The sequence below is a fragment of the Alligator sinensis genome, unplaced genomic scaffold, assembly GCF_000455745.1.
Source record: "Alligator sinensis unplaced genomic scaffold, ASM45574v1 scaffold1073_1, whole genome shotgun sequence".
Classification (NCBI taxonomy): Eukaryota; Metazoa; Chordata; order Crocodylia; family Alligatoridae; genus Alligator; species Alligator sinensis.
The window spans coordinates 4955-22414 of record NW_005842539.1 but is presented as its reverse complement, the minus strand read 5'-3'; the positions used below and the strand labels follow the sequence as shown (position 1 = coordinate 22414).

The 17460-nt window shown below is 40.7% G+C and overlaps 1 protein-coding gene across 1 annotated transcript in view; it reads right to left on the bottom strand.

Annotated features, from left to right (window-relative positions):
• ATRNL1 (attractin like 1) overlaps positions 1-17460 on the bottom strand; it is a gene marked incomplete at its 5' end in the record, with an annotated part of 851278 nt that overhangs the window by 830935 nt on the left and 2883 nt on the right. Inside the window, 2 exons of the mRNA XM_006031896.2 lie at positions 198-453; positions 17189-17276. Of these exons, the coding sequence (XP_006031958.2) occupies positions 198-453; positions 17189-17276 (344 nt within the window). The remainder of the gene's footprint in view (positions 1-197; positions 454-17188; positions 17277-17460) is intronic.

Genomic DNA, 17460 nt, shown 5'->3' with positions numbered 1-17460 from the left:
CAAGAAAAAGAAAGGGGGATATTTTTTTTTTTAAAGGGGGGGGGGGGGGAGGTTTCTAGGTCAAGAATTAAACCAGAGGGTTTTTACTTGCCAAATAGCTTCTCTGTCTATAAACAATAACTTTGTTCTCATTAGAAATCAGAAAAACAAAAAAGTTTCAAAGCAGGGGAAAAAGAAAGTATTTAGAAGTAACTTACTAATGTAGTACTCTTGTATGATGCTAGTGTAACCATATATTGCAGAGTATCCAAAAATGATGATCATAACAACGTCTCTGCTGTCCAACTCTACTATATGCGCTGAATGACCCTCCACAGCATATTGCTGGCCATGCACTAGTACTGCAGGAGTTTTGGTACTCCATGTTTGACTCTGTATGTTGAAAATCCATAACTCATCAGTAACATTCCCATTATTTGTTTCAATTTTGCCTCCATACATATAGATGTCTTCCTATTAAGATTAAGAAAAAATAGTAAAGGGTTATTGAAGATCACAGCCAACCTGTATTGTTGATACAACATATATGACTGTGTAAGAAAACAAATCTCAAATCTTTACACTTAACTAAATTATCCAGAACAGCTAAAATATCAGACTTGCTTTCAGACGTTTTAAATTAAAGAATGATACAAAAAACATGAAAAAAGCTTAAGACATTCAAGATACTAAAATCAAACATGCAGATTTGAGAGGATGATCTTTCATTTTTATAAGTATTTTTTCCCAATCATTAGTGCTTTCTATTCAGATATTAAACATTTTATTCTTTTTTTTTTTTTAAAGTGTACAGAGCTAAAATAGTTACCGACCTTTGACAAATCACAGTCTTTAATCTGTACTTTTCATGCAAACTCCTCCTCTAGTTAATGTACACAAGAACAGATTTTTTCAATAGCACTAGGATCATACCTGTGCCTGGGTGCCCTCATGACCACCAAAGCCAAAAATTTAAGTAATGAGATAGGTTCAGCTATCTGTTCTTCCATTGTCAATAAGGGATCAGGGAGAACACTAAAGGATATGGAAGGCAAATCCCATATTCTGTAAGGACCACACAGATTTAAAAAATGCTGTTCACAGGCAAGTAAGGGGAGTTCCTCTTAAATATTTATTGAACTATCATTGCAAATGCTGCATCTTCTCTTGGGTCCTGTACAAAGACATAGTGGGTGCATCTACATGAGATGCTAAATGTGCAGTAGATTAATCCTACTGCACATTAGTGCATCATGGCAAAAGCTGTGCTAATGCCCAGTAGAATTAGTCTACTGCACATTAGCTTCACTTAAAGATGTGTGCCAGCGCTACTAAACTTACAGTTACTAAACTTAATGAGCTGTAATTACAGTGCATTAATGTACATGCAGACATGCCCAGTGACATAACATTATGGACTGAAATACATAGTGCTGCATTGTTCAAGGATGTGGAAGAGGCTTCTCTGATCTGATTTGCCGCTCTGCTTTTTGCTCACTACCCTGTGCTCCCAGCCTGATCTGCTGCTCTACCTTCTGCCCCCTTGCCCCTGCCCCCTGCCTGACCTGTTGGTTCACACTCTTCTCCCCATTCTATATCTCCCCCTCAATCTGCTGCACGCCATACACAGAGGCTGCCCATGTCATAGGTGGGTCATCCCGAAGCTAGGTAATGGAATTTTTCTAGACAGGTTAAATAAAATTGATCTTATCAAATCTAGGTAACTGAAAACCAGTAACAACTCTAACTGATAGGTGAAGAGAAGCAGACATTATGGTATTCCATCCTGCAATTACAAGCAACGAAAAGGAACTCAAAGGCAATTGAGGCAATCCCTTATGCCCGTGTTTACAATGGTTACGAGGACTCCTGGGGTGCAGTTGCAGCCCAGGCAGAAACTGTGGTTCAAAAAGAATCCAATGTCATGAGTTAGAGGTCTGGACAACCACTTAAAACTAACATTTTTCCTTATCCCCTAAAATATAATACCAAAGAACACAGCCTTGATATTTCATAGTGGGCTTCAACAGTGCTGAAAAACCTCACAATAGATTTCTTTGCCATAGTTTGATTTGGCCACAGAAACTAATGAAATGGTGGATTTTGACTAAGTAATCCAACTGTGGTTCCCTCTACCTAGGACTCCTGAAGCCAGGCTTTGTACACTACAAGAAGACTGAGGTAATTGAGAGAAAGATTCAGCTAGGGAAGGAAGAGAAGTTCACAGTTTAGCTGGGCCAGACTTGAAGCTGCTCTTTCTCTGTGAAGAGCAGGGGCCATGTAATGTTCAAAGAGGGAAGGATATCTGAAACCCAAATCTGCCTGAAATGCCAACTACACAGGTATGCTCTAGAGAGAGAACAGGGAGACAGGACAGCTGTTTGGTATAAATGTCATCCCTGTCATTCTTGAAGTCCATCAGATTAAGACTTATCCAAAGAAATTTGTTTTCCTGAGCAGAAGCGGAACAAACTGGCCGAGAAGATGGAAAGATTGGCAACCCAGCACAGAAACAATCCACTCTCCACTGACTCCCACAACTCTACTGCCTATGTCTCCAGCCCAACTGTTTTGCTAATTTCTATACCTCCCTTCATTTACACCCTTCCTATACCTCCCTTCATCCTACTCCATCTGCTCTCCCTCACTGTAGCCATTCATTCACCAAAATGAAACTTGGGGGAAAAACAGAACTGAGCTCCAACAAAATCTGTATCATTTATACCGGAAATCCTTTCTTGCTTTCTCGCCTACCTTGGAATTCTCCTCCTTTCAGACTTCATTGTGCCTTCTTCATGTCCACTACCTTTTTCAACATATGTCCACCCATTAATGTCCATGTATCACTGTGCTCTCGGCAATCCTACTATATATCTCAATGCCTTACTACACATGCCTTTTCTTTTAAAGAAACCTTCCCCTCAAATGTGCAATCATACCTGTATTTAGGTTGTGGTAAATGCTGGGCTGATTATAAAGTACGTGCACATGTACAAAAAAATATTTTTATATGAAATGTACTTAGGCAGCCTTAACTCTAGTTCATGAAGGATGAAGGTTAGCTGCAGTATACATGTTTATGAAAGTAAAGTGAATATCTTTATATTAGACACAAATCCACACCATAAATATAAATATGTTTAATGAAAGTATTTATTACGTATAATTAACCATTATTTGCTAATTAATATTCCAAGCTTTCACTACACACCATTCCATTTATACAAAACACGGCATTTTACAAGGCTCTGTTAAAATGTTGGTGAATATTATAAATAATAGCAATAGTAGTAATAATAATAATAATACCACCACCACATTTAGGTGGGAATAGATTACATGGAAGAATACATTTATGTAAAAGATGGTTACACAGTTTCTTCTTTGTAGATTATCTTCATTCTACCCTCCCATACAAACCTTCAGTAAGCACTGGACTTTAAAAAAAAAATCTAAAAATCACATTTCGCAGCTGTATGAAAACTGACGTTATAACAATCATGAAAATGTTCAAAATGCACAATAATTTTTATTTCAGCACTAAACTGGCTTCAAAATGTTGTGTGTCAAATGTTACTGCTGAAGAAGAGAGCAAAAACCACTGTACCAATGTTGGTCTCCACCATGTTAACACCGGGGGGGGGCGGGAAAATCAAGCTTTGCCAACATCTTCTCCTTGCCTTTTCTAAACTACTTATATGCTGTCCTCCAAATCACAGCTCAAGTTGGCAGAGAAAAATGGCTTGATGCTATTCTCTCCAGCCTATGGCCTAGAATTTTTTTTGTAAAAGAGGCACATGGCACTCCTGCCACCAAACTGCTGACTAGAATCCTGCAACTTTTCCAGGCCTGACAAGATTATGACTGACTTTGTCCTGCTAAATAAAGATGGGCCAGTATAACAACTCAGTGCTAGAGTTTCTGGAACAGATGTCATAGTGGCGTTTGTAACACCAAGCTCCACGTGAAGCAACTCCAAAAAGCGTGAGATGTGAAGGCAGTCAAATATAACATGGTGGCACTAGAAAAGCCTGAGGTAAGAATTAAGTTTGAAGACACAGAAAACCAAGAGCTAGTCGAACACAGCCCAAACTGGAGTGCCACATCTGCAGTACTGTGTCCGGTTTTATGCCGCCCCCACCCCACTTACAGAAAGGATATGGACAAATTGGAGAGTCCTAGCAGCAGGCAACAGAAATGGTTGGGGAAAATGACTTCTGGGGAGAAGCTCACGGAACTGGGCTTATGTAGTCTGGAGAAGAGAAGACCAAGGGAGGATTTAATAGCAGCCTTCAACTGCAAAGAGAGGGTTGCAAAAAGGACGGAACTAGACTGTTCTCAGTGATGGCAGATGACAGAACAAGGAGCAACCGTCTCAATTTGCAGCAAAGGAAATTTAGTTTTTCTTAATATCTAACCTAACTCACTAGGAGGGTAGTGAAGCACTGGAACAGGTTACCCAGAGAGGTTGTGGAATCTCCATCTTCAGAGGTTTTTAAGGCCCAGGTAGACAAAACCTTGGCTGGGATGATCTAATTGGTGATGGTCCTGCTTTGAGCAGGGGGTTGGACCAGATGACATCCTGAGATCCTTTCCAACCCTAATTTGCTATTATGAAATAAAGAGATGAGATTAGGTAAGCCTCAAGATCAGCTGCGTCAGATATTCTAGGAAGTAAAAATGTAGCATAGCAAGACCTATGGAGTAAAGTAAACAGAACAAACACTACAGCATCAGGGGACTTCTGGGACGGCCCAACAGGGGCGTAACACGCAGAGTTGGCCCAACAGAAGTGTAACACTGTAGGAGAACGGGAGGGATCCAGAAGGGGTCGGGGGAAGCACATGGGTTCCAAGAGCAGGGCAGAGGTGCCACATTACAAAGTCGTGGCGGAGGACAGCAGTCTTATCTGCTGGGAATTCAGCAGGCCCCAGCCAAGCTGCTGCTGCCATGGCATACAATGCCCACACCCATGTGAGTTTTATGTGAGAAAAACTGACGTTTCCAATAACAAAGTCTAGAATATTTAAATGCATATTAATGTTTTTGTTTCCTTGAACCAGGGGTGTCAAACATGCCCTATGCCCCTGACTTGATCCAAACCATAGGGTTCCTTCATGGGCCAGATCTAGCCCAAGGCACAGGGCAGTATTATAGGGACTGGCAGGGATGGTGGGATCAATCAGTGGCAGCTGCAGCAAGGACATTGTCAGGGATGGTGGCAGGACCAGTTCAGGTAGGGCAAGCAGCAGCTGGATGATGAGCAAGGCGAGTGAGCACTATGCTGATGGGCACATCCACTAGGGTTCAGGAAAACTTCCCCCCACACTTTTTTGGTAGCCTTATGATACACCAGCAGCCCAGATCCAGTCTGCAGGCTGCATGTTTGGCACTGCTGCCTTAAAGCATTTTCTGGGTCCTGTACAATATTTCTAATTCAGGAATAACCCAAAAAAACTAATAATGTGCAACTCAGAAGAAAACAACATGTGGATTTTTTTTCCCCTGTTTGGGTACTACAGTACTACAGTAATGTAGGCTATAAGGGGGTCATCTAGACCCAGCACTCTTCCCTGCCTATGCAAGGGATCGGACTCGATGACTTGAGGTCCCTTCCGACCCCAACATCTATGAATCTATGAATATGAATCTATGAATAACAAATTAGTCCAATAGTGAAATAAACAGTCTTTATGACAAAACATTCAAGGTAACGTGTAAAAAAAGGCAGTGTTAGCAGTTCACCATTGAACTAGGGAATGCTCAAATAAAAATGAAAAAAAAAAAATCATTAACCTATTCCCACACTTCCAAGTGCCTTACATCTTTGAAATGAGAGGTTAATATGGGATGTGCTGTTATCAGCTGACATGTAAAATAAAAGCCATTCAACCCATGAAATAAAAAGCCTATGTGGAAAGCTAATGGCTACACCTGAAAACAAGACATAGGGTAGCACTCCCCTGCAGGAATCAACTTGTTTTATTCCCTTATCTTCATCCCTGCCTTTCTTGTCAGATGCAACTGAAACAAAGTTTTCCACAAGTTTAATAGAAGTCTTCTAAGGAGGAGAAAAAAAAAAAAAAAAAAAAAAGACTGTGAAAGCCATCTAAGCAGTTACTCACTTCAGATAGTACCTTGAGCAACAATCTGGAATATAAGTTTAATTTACTGCTATTGAACATCTGACTTTATTGTATATACTGTAATATTCTGTTGCTGTAATCTTTAAGGCTAAGTATAGACACTCAAAAAGTCCAAGGCTGAATTGATTCAATCTTCACAGGTTACTCTCAGCTGAATAGACTGAACCAATAAGCAAGTGAACAGGCATTCACTTTAATTCTGGAAATACAGTCACATGCTTGCAGGGGCCCAGGCCAGAAGCCAGGGGGTGGTAGAGCATGCCTCCCTGCTCAGCTGGCTATGGCTAACCCACCCACCCTGTAAGGGGGCGTTTGCAGGAGAGATGCAAAGTATCCTGGGAGGCTGGAGGACTGTGAGTTAACTTGAATCTGGAGGGGATCTGGGACAAAATTTCAATAAGCCAATTACACCTAAATCGGTTAAGTCTGATACTGTATCCATCCACGTTTATCTTAAACTGGTTTCAGCCATTTTGAAAGTGCTTTATGTGCACTGAACTTCTATTGTGTTACCAGTTTGAACTGGTTTCTAATCACTTATACCAGTTCGTGTAATTTCTGTCTCTAGCCTAAGAGCGCTGTACCTGTAAATGAACACTTTTTTTTACCAGCTGCATGTGTCTATGGCAGACAAAAAGGCTATCAATGTAAAAACTGCCTATGACTAAAAGGCAAAGAAGTTAAGTCAATTGTTAATATGAAAAGAAAATTTTAGCTAAATTTTAGACTGCATGAACTTTTGAGAGTGAATGTCTGAACAAATCTGGTACAACTGCAGGGGTAAGAGTAGAATAAGGCATGAAATACCTAACATACTACCACGTAGTGTAAAAATGAGACAGGCCTAAAAAGTGTCTACATATAACAAAATCAAATCGCTGAAATCATACGAAAAACTTAATAACAGAAAAACAAAATGTAATGGCAGACCATGAAAAAAAAATTTCCAGGCTGATTTTGTTTTATACAGACTCAGAAACTCTACTGTAAAATTATACACTTTTTGAAAAGCTTTTATTTTAAATAGTTATTATGTAAAGAAAGAAAGGCCTATAATCAATACTGAAGTTCAATATTAACATGCATTGTTGCCAGACATTTAAAAGCTGGCAGAATGATAGCCTTCAGCTCTGTCTGTTTCATTGTTTGGCTATCTTAAATGAAGTGACAGTGAGAAAGGACTAGGAGAAACAAAAGTAAAAGAATATTTTCTGTGTAGTTAAAGTCCATCTGCATTAAAAATTGTTCAGTACACCTACATGTCTCCTACTGTGATGATTGAGAACTACTAAATGACATCTTCTTGTAGAACTTAAATTATGCAACACTTTCAAAATCTGGGGCTCTCATTACAACAATTTAAATGACACACCTACAGAAAGTAGTTTTTGTAACTTAGCATTGGGGAAAAATGGTATTTTTTTCTTGGTTAAAATAAAGAGCACCCTAACTTCGAGAAATACATGTCCCTCCATAATTAAGAAACATACCCTTGACTTCCCCAGCCATGGCAGCGGGGGACAACATCCAGTTGATAAAGTTAAAGACAGAATTGATCATTCTCAGCAATCACCTTGGCACTCATGAGGCACAAACCTAGCAACATTATCCTGTAGACTATAAAGGTCCCTCTAGATGTGCAGGTAAAAGTGCAATGGATTCTGATGCATGATCCACACAATCACACTTCGCAGGAGGTATGGTCAAGGGACTGCACATCATACCCCAATCATGATCTCAGGCTCCCCCTGCACTGGCAAGTAGAAAGCTCCCGTGGCTGGGAGCCTCCTCAGCTGACAGGGCGCTGAGCCACAGGGGTGCACCATGGATTCCTGGAACACCCCACAGCTGGGAACCCACATCAGCTGAGGACTCCCAGCTATAGAGAAGTCTTGGGCATCCCTACGGCTGGGAGCCTAGGTCAGCTGCAGACTCTCAGTCATGGGAATACATAGGGTGCTCCATGGCTGGGAGCCCACGTTAACTGTAAGGTCCCAGACTCCAGGGCCCCTCACCACACATTCAATTAATGGTGTCCCATAGAAAAACAAATTTAAAAGACAAAAGATCCAAGCGACAGGATAGTTCCTAAGGGACATAAGATTGGAAGCTCAGTATAACCCTATTCTCACTGCAGAGGAAAAATCAGAAGCAGTTCTGTTTACACAAAGACTTATCTAAAAAGAGAGCCATACACAGGCAATGAGAGCAAAGGCAGGTCAGTAAGGATGTATGTAAAGGAATAGAGACAAAATTAGAAAAGCAAAAATGAAAAATCAGATACTACTGTCAAAAAATTGTTGAAGTCCCCTACAAGGGGTTCTGCAAATAAGTCAAATGGAAAAGGAAGATAATGGAAGCTATGAGCTCGTAGATCAACAAAGAAGCTGTTAATAGGAGATGCAAAACACAATGCTGTACAATGTCTATTTTGCTTTATAGTCTTCACAAAAAGCCAACATAACTGTAACCTGGCAGTTAGTGACATTCATACAAACAAAGGAGGTAAAGAGCTCAAGATCAGAACAAAGAACATTTTAGAGAACTTTTGACGAATTTAAATGAAGTTAAAGTCAACAGAGTGACATCAACCAGAAAGCTAAAAGAACTAGCTGAAGGAATCTCAGAGTCATTGGTGATAATGTGATGATAATTAGCCTGAGGTAAGACTCTTAGGGACTTATGCAGCACTAACATAATGCCCATCTCTAAAACGGGTAAAAAGGAGGACCCAGAGCCAGGTCCACCTGACCTGAATACCTGCAAAGTTATTGGTACAAATTACCAAACAGTACATTTATAAATATCTGCAGGCTGAGGGACATTGCCTGAACAAATCATGTCAATCCAACTTGATTTCTTCCTCTGATAAGATAATTGGTTTAGTGGTTAAGGGACTTGCTACACATTGCACTCTGAGCTGCTCAGATGTTGATCAGTGTTAGTGCTAACTTGAGTTTAGAGCAGTCACACTTTAAGGCTAGAAATCTTCTTTGATTGTACCTAACCTGCACAGATGTGACTTGCCACTAGAGGGCTGGTGAGCAGGGGCTCAACTACGAGCTACAAGTGTGAGTTGCCACTACGGGACTGGTGAGCCAGGACAGGCTTCTATCCCTGCTCTAGGTCAGGATGCATGAGAGATGGGTTGGGGCAGGAACATGAAGCTGGGAGGCAGGGAATTAATGGGATGGGGGTGGGTAATGAAATAAGAAGTGGAAAGGAAATGGGGATGGGGGATAGATGGTGAGATGAAGAAAGAAGTCAGATACTGAAAGGTAAAGTAAAAAGTAAAACAAATTAAAAAGCAATAAAGAGGAAGTAAATTAAAGAAGGTCTCAAGTTTAAATTCATTTGGATTTGGGATTGGAGCATGTGGGGGTTCGTTGTGCTACTGGGATGTGGGAGTGGTGAGGGAAGGTACTTTCTGAAGAGATGCTGCCCTGCCCTGGGAAAGAAGCCTTAACTCATGGGGATCCAATCTGGTGCCCCATGTTGTTCCCTTGACCCCTCTAGACTATTCCTGGGCCCATCCATGCCCTGTGATCTAGCTAGCTAGTTGGGGTGTGCAAAATGGGCCCTATTCAATTCTGATTTGGCCCAAATCAGGGACAGCGATTTGATTCGTTGATTCAGATCGCTGTCCCCGATTTGATTCAGCCAAATCGGAATCTGAAGATTCAACGCTGATTCGGACACAGACATAGCTTTAAATGTTTTTTCTATATACCTCGCAAGTACCAGGCACAGCTTGTGAACACTGCAATGTTGGGGTGCATGAAGTGCCCCACAGGAGCATGGGGGGTCCCTCCATGTGCTCAGCGGCAAACCTGGAAGTGGACTGAAAGTACTTCTGGCCCACTTCCAGGTCTGCCAGGGAGCACGCAGGGCCCTCTCCCCCCCACCCCCCCCAAACCGTGCCCCCTGGCTCGGCGATCAGCCACAGGGGGATCCCAGGTGCCCCCACAGACCCAGAAGGCATCAGCTGCTGAGCCAGGAGGATGTGCGGGAGGGGGCTCCCTGGTGAACCCAGAAGTGCTTCTGGTCCACTTCCAGGTCTCATGCCAAGCGTGCTGAGGAGTCCCCTGTGCTTCTGCGGGACACTCCATGCGCATTCACAAGCTCCTATTACCTAGAGGTATGTAGAAACAACATTTAAAGCTGTTTCTATGTCCAAATCGCCAAATCTCTCCGAATTGATTTGGAGGGTTCCGATTAGATTCGGAGAGGTTAAAGGGTCCTCTAATTCGATTCAGATTTGGCGATTCGGCCACCGAGTTGGGCCGAATTGCTGCCAAATCGAATCAGGGACCAAAGTTTCACACAGCCCTACTAGCTAGCACGTGCTCTGCAGACTGTCTGCATGGGGTTGCACTCCTACGGGTGGGGAGGTCACACCCTGGGGGTGGGAGGGGGAGTTGGCTTGGTGCCAGAGCTGACCCCTGGGCAGTAGGGTTCAGGGGGTAGATAGTTTGTCCACAGAGAACAGGAGGATGGGGGTGAGGACACTGCATCCTGCGGAGCTGGAGGACTGCAACTTGGGCAGCTCGTCTGTATGGAGTAGCCACATATCAATGAAGCATGAGCTGGGTAATACAGATCAAAGAGAAACTTGCCCTGGATTGACATAACTTTAAGCCACTCAAAGGGTACTTAAAACTAGTTTAAGGTGTTAATGACAATCCAGGAGTTAAGAGCTCCAGGAGCTGCCTTAGATTAATGTGTAACAATACCTAGGAGGAATACCATAAAACACGTGAATAAGTAATGCCAGAGACTCAGATGGCTGAAAAAGGAAAACCTCTAGTTTCTTGGAAATGTTTTTCAACATTTCTTTGACCCAGAACAAAATTTGCTTTTGGTCCCTAAATGTCATGTAAACAAGAAGCTCCCTGGACACACCAACTGCCTAGCGAAATGAGCATTCTGAGAAAGAATTGAAGAAGTTAATTTAATTAAGCACCTGAATGAGGCTCTCCGGTCCCAGGTTTAGGGACAGACCTGCCAGCCAGACTGTCTTGGGGCAAGAGCCATTTTTAGGACCTGTCAGGACCCTAGTCTTGGAGTAGCCCTAGAACCCCATCTTGGATTTGGTGGAAAATCATCAGGCCTAAGATATTTTGATAAGAATATTTTGGACTCAACTAACTGGGATTTGCTGACAAATCTTTGTTTTGTCAAAAACTTTTCAACCAGCTTTTATTGTGGCTGCCCCCATGCTGAGGACTCGCATATGGTTTCCACTGCTTTTGCACCATTTGGCCAACACAAAGGAATGAACTGAGGCACAGACCCAGTGCATATTTCTACCACGATGCTCCATGGAACTGGACTCTATTAAGCTATCATGATACAGGAGCCTGAAAGGGGAGGGAAGGCTGCACAGTGAATCTTAACTGAATGGCTCTGCATAGGAAAGAACATTTTCATGACCAACCCTGATAAAAAAAAAATTACAACATCACAAAAATTAGAGACAGGAAGCATTTATTTATATACATAACTTTAAAAGAACATTGAAACTCCAGAATATCAAATGGGTATTTTGTTACTGCCATTTAATAAAATCAATAAGTTGTCACGTTCACTTCCGAACAAAGAAAGATTCTTCCCTATACTCTTTTATTGAGTATTTTGTCTAACTGCATTTTGCAATCTATCTTGGGTGAATACTTCAATGTTTAACCAACTTCATTATTAGAATTTTTTCCTTGGAAAAAAAAAAAAAAAAAATTATATATAAATAAAATAGTGTGCATCTTCCACAAATAGATTCAATGCCTTTTCCTGGGACATACCAGGAAGGCATCACTGCATGACTCAACCTCAAAAAGTTGTATTAAAAAGAAACCGTATTTTTAGGTAGCTCAATACATCAAACAAAAAAAACATCCAGGCATAATACACAAGAGTCTTTATATAACTATCTGCGTATCTTGATTGATGCTGCTATAAGTGGGGCAATGTATCTAATGAATGGGTAACGCTAATATCTATGTTTCATTCTCTTGTTTTTTCTTCCACCTTTAGAGATAACCTAATCATTCAGTGTCTTGCAAGGTCTGGGGTTTATACAAGCACAATCTAAATAAAACTTCTCCACAACAGGACAGGTAAGGTTGAAGGAAATGACTTGTAGAAATAGCAGAGGCTGGATTACTTCCAACCTTTCCAGCTTCTCCAGGTCCACTTGAATCAGCCGCCTATCTTCTATGCTTTTCCCCATAATTTGGTATCGTCTGCAAACTTGGCAAGTGTACTTTCCACATCCTCATCCAAATTGTTGATAAAGATGTTAAACAGCACAGGGCCAAGAGCCAAACCCTGAGGGACACCACTGGCCACCTTCCGCCAAGATGATACAGACCAGTCCACTAACACTCTCTGTGGTTGACCCCCTTTTATGTAGTTCTCAATCACTTTGAGATCTTGTGAGTTGAAAAAGAGAAGCCAGCTGTGGATATACAGAAAGCAACTGAAAGACACACAGTATTAAACCATATCACCTGTAGTTATGTCTTAATAACAAAAGTTAAGACGACAGCAAGAAAAGACCTTTGAGAAGTTCTTGGGTAAATTATAATAGGTACACAAAAGAGGACCACAGTAAAACCAGCTGGTAAAATATTTTTGCCCAATTCATATACAATCAAATACAGCAACTAAGTTTTTAATGTCAGGAATAGGTGAGGCTGATAAAGCAGTATTTGAAGATGGTAGGTAGGTAGGTAGGTAGGTAGGTAGGTAGGTAGGTAGGTAGGTAGGTAGGTAGGTAGGTAGGTAGGTAGGTAGGTAGGTAGGTTCAACATCACTGCCACCTCATTAGAATAAAGGAATCCACTCAACTACCTTCCTTTAAAAAAAAGCATTAAAATTAGGTGGTACATTCATAAAATCTGTGGGAAGGTATATCCTAAATTTAATACTATGCATCTGATTGACTGGCTTAGGTATTCACGTTCTTTATCCATATAAAGAGCAATAAAGACAACATTACTATAATCATTTTTACATCATCCTGTGAATTTGGCTTCAGCCTTATTCTGCTGGATCATTCTCTAAGGACTTCAACTTAAATTCCCATTTATCCTTTAGCTCACTTGAAATTACCAACAATTTTTCCAGCTAATTTTGTGATATAACTACCAGATCACTGGAAATTGAATTTATATCATCAATCGTATCTACTTTATTCCAGTTATATGCAAAAGGAGTCTGTACTGTCTAACCTTATCCTACAATACCTCCTCACTCACCTTTTATCAAACCTGTTTATATTTAGTCCATAAATATAAAAAAGCAAAACAAAACAAACAAAAATGAAAACCAAATTATTAGGAGTTAGGAGGCTGGAGGTTTTTTCTACTAAGGATTTCTCCCAAATTTGTTGATATCCTTCTAGTATTGAAGTGCCAGGAATTATATGCAATATTCAAGATTTGGGAGAACCAATGCCAACCAGAGAGGTGAACACCTTTCCAATAGCCAGTTTGAAGAGATATAGAAGATAATATCACGTAACACTTTAGCTTGGACTAAAAGCAAGAATGCTTTTATGCTCTCTCTTCTTTTCTATAAACTCATAAAAAAGTCTAAGGCACTTGATGTAACTATACATCAATGGGAGTCTTCTGATCTTTTTCTTCCAGAATAAAAAAGTACAGTACTTCAACTTTAACTAAAGAAGCTTTCTAAGGGAAATGGGCACAGTAAGTTATTTCATTCTCTACAGAGTCAATTATATAGTTTCAATTTACTTTGCACCACAGTCAGGATACAGGAGCTCCATGCTCTCACTTTGGGCTTGAGTTAGGCTTTAAAATCTCAGGAGTTCAAGTTAAAAACTTAATCTAATTTCTTCTCCTGTGGATATTTTTGTTCTCAACTAAAGAGAAAGTGTTATACAATGAGTAGTACACAGCTCAAAACTGCCACCTCTAGGCATTGTATAATGTTCTTTCACTCCTCAAAATAAATTATTTTCCTATTGTTCAATTTCTTAAGATCTCAAAGGTCAAACATCAAACTTTCACTGAAAGTGTGACAATTTAAGAGCCGATTTTTAGAGTCCAAACATGTTTAATATAGTTGAATCGGCATTCTCTCATCCCACGTAAAAATTCTCTTTGGGGCCATACTATTTACTACATTTGACTGACCAGTAATGTAAGCAATATATTATTCAATATTCTCTTTATACTGCTACCCCTGTCTGCATTATTGTCACATACTAAGTACTAAGGAATTTGGTTCCTGCAACTCGTATTAATGTTAATGAAAAGCTTATTTCCCTACTGAGGCAAAACAAATGTCTAAATTACATAAAAATCCTTTAACAATTAAATACTGGTAAAAGGATCTTTAAAATACTTTCAGATTATTCTGAAACACTGCAAGAAAATATTTGTAGAGTAAAATTTAAAAAATCAAAATCACAGGATCTTACAAAAATAGGGCTGGAAGGCACTTTACAAGGTCTTTTAGTCAAACCCCCTGCTCAAGACAGGATCATACCCGACTAGACTCTCTCTCCAACCTGCACTTGAAAATTTCCAGGGTTGTAAATTCCACAAGTTCTCTAGGCAGCCTAGTTCAATACTTGAGCATCCTCCAGCCCCTTCTACATTACATGTATTGCACAATTAACCAGTTAATTAATTGCATAATTATCTTAAGACCACCTGCACATGCAAAGTAGCTATCATATCATAAAAAGCTCCAACCAGCTATAAAGTAAGACCTCAAGAATGTGTACTAACTTTACAGCTGTTTGCTATCAAGCTTTATTCTGCACACATAGAAGGGTCTCTCCTGTATCTGGGAGCCCCCTCAGCTGACAGAGCTTCCATTTGCAGGGTGAAGTACAGCCACTTAAAAAGCCCAAGGCTGAATCAATTCAGTCTTTGCAGGTTAGTCTAAGATGCAGAAATTAAACAGAGAAACAACTCGACACACATTCACTTTTGATTCACAAAATACAGCCACATGCCTGCAGTGGCTCAGACTAGAAGCTGGAGGCACTAGAGCACAGCTCTCTGGCACACAGCCAGCACGGACTGTGTGTTCACTTCCTTTTCCTGATGCCCCCAAGGTCTCTGGGATTTACAGTTCAAAATCACAACACCAACACCACCACCACCACCACCCCCCTCTAACCCTTCTCTGCTGGAGCTGACAGCACAGTCCATCCCTGGGCTGGAAATCATGCTGAGGGGCTGTGTTTGAACTTGAACCAGGAAGGGGTCTGGGACAGAAGTTTCAGAAACCAGTTTGACCCAAATCAGTCAAGACTGATATTACATCTCCATCCTCTCCATAATCACCTTCCAGGTATTGGAAGACTGTTATCTAGTCCCCTCCTCAAGTCTTCTCTTCTCCAGGCTAAATAACTCTAATTCCTTCACCCTTTCCTCATAAGTTTTGTTTCCCAGTCCTCTAATCATTTTTGCCACTCTCCACTGGACTCTTTCCAATCCATCCACATCCTTCTTGAAGTGTGGGGCCCAAAACTGGATCCATACTGTACAGCACTGTCGATGATTATTCATGAGGCTTCACCAGTGCTGAAATAGCTGAAGAATCATTTCCCTTGATTTGCAAGTTAGACTCCTGTTAATACAACCCAGGATGCTATTGAACTTTTTTATTTTTTCTACATCAAAACCATACTGTTGGCTCATATTCAGCTTATGATTCACTGTAAACTCCAGGTTCTTCTCTGCAGTAGCCTAGCCAATCATTCCGTATTTGTGCATGCAGTTATTCCATCCCAAGTGTGGTACTTTGCACTTGTCCTTGTTGAATCTCTGCTGATTGATTGTGGGCCATTTTTCCAGTCTATGCAGATCATTCTGAATCCTAGCCCTGTCCACCAGAGGGTCTGTAGCTCTACTCAACTTGGGGTCATCTACAAATTTGCTAAGAAAACATACAACCCCATAATGCAAATCATTAATAAAAATGTTGAACAGTACCTGACCCAGGATAGACCCCTGGGGAACCCCACTTGATATCTCCACCCAGCTAGACACTGAGCCATTGATGATTACTCATGAGCCCAACACAACCAGTTATGCATCAACCTTACAGTATTTTCATCTGTCTGTATTTCTTTAGCTTGCTAATGAGGATGTTGTGGGAGACAATATCAAAAGCCTTGCTAAAGCCAAAATATAACACATCCATTGCTCCCCTCCCCCGCTGCACAGAGCCTGTCACCTTATCATAGAAGGAAATCATTTTGGTCAGGAATGACTTGCTCTTGGTGAATCCATGCTGGTTGTTCCTGATCACCTTGTTCTCCTCTAGGTGCTTCACAATTGATTCCATGAGGACCAGCTCCATGGTCTTTCCAGGTACTGAGGTCAGGCTGACAGGTTTAATTCCCTGGATCCTCCTTCCCTTTCTTACAGATGGACGCTATACTTGCCCTTTTCCAATCATCTGGGGCCTCATGCAATCTCCATGAATTCTCAAAAAGGATAGCCAATGGCTCCAAAATTACCTCCGTGAATTCCTCCAGCACTCTAAGCTATATCTGATTTGGCCCTGCCAAATTGAAAGCATCTAGCTGCTTTAAGTATTCCCTAACCTGTTCTGCTATTACTCAAAGCTGTCTGACTCCTTCCCTGTCCCTGTAGCTGTCCCTATTTGTTAGACTGAAGTAGAAAGGCTTTTACTTCAGCTTTCTCTGCATCATCTGTTAACTAGATTGCCTTTTGCTTTCTGCAACAGTACTTCTTACCTAAAGAATAATAATACAAAAGACAAGAAACCTGCCAGCTCCCATTGTATACTGTTTCACTCTCAGTCTCTGCTCTCAAAGCTCCAGGTCAGCTTACAAAATAAGTCATCATCTATCCCCAGAAAGGGTACAATAATTTTTCTAAGCCAGAGAGAACCAAGGGACAAGAGTATATAGACACTAAAGATGAGGTTATGTTCATGGTTTTAAGTTGATGAATAACTACACTGTAACTTTCAGGCTATCATTTCCATAATTGATGCTCATTAACACTGTACAGTAAATAGTGAATGGACTAGGACAGTAAAAGGATCCAAACCTGATATAAAGCAAGAGTATGTCCATATCTCTGAAGAGGTCCTTTTGCAACTGGTACTACATTCCATATGCTGCTTTCCAAATTATAGCTAAAAGAAAAAGAAAACATTGCGGATACAGTGAAATGCTAGATTTGCATTTTTAGTATAATTCTTTTGAACTTTACTTGCTCCAAATATAAATTGAGAATATAGATAAGGACCTCAACTTGTTGAGCACTTCAATAAGTTAACACAGAATTGGGAAATGCAGAAAAAAATATCATATTTATAA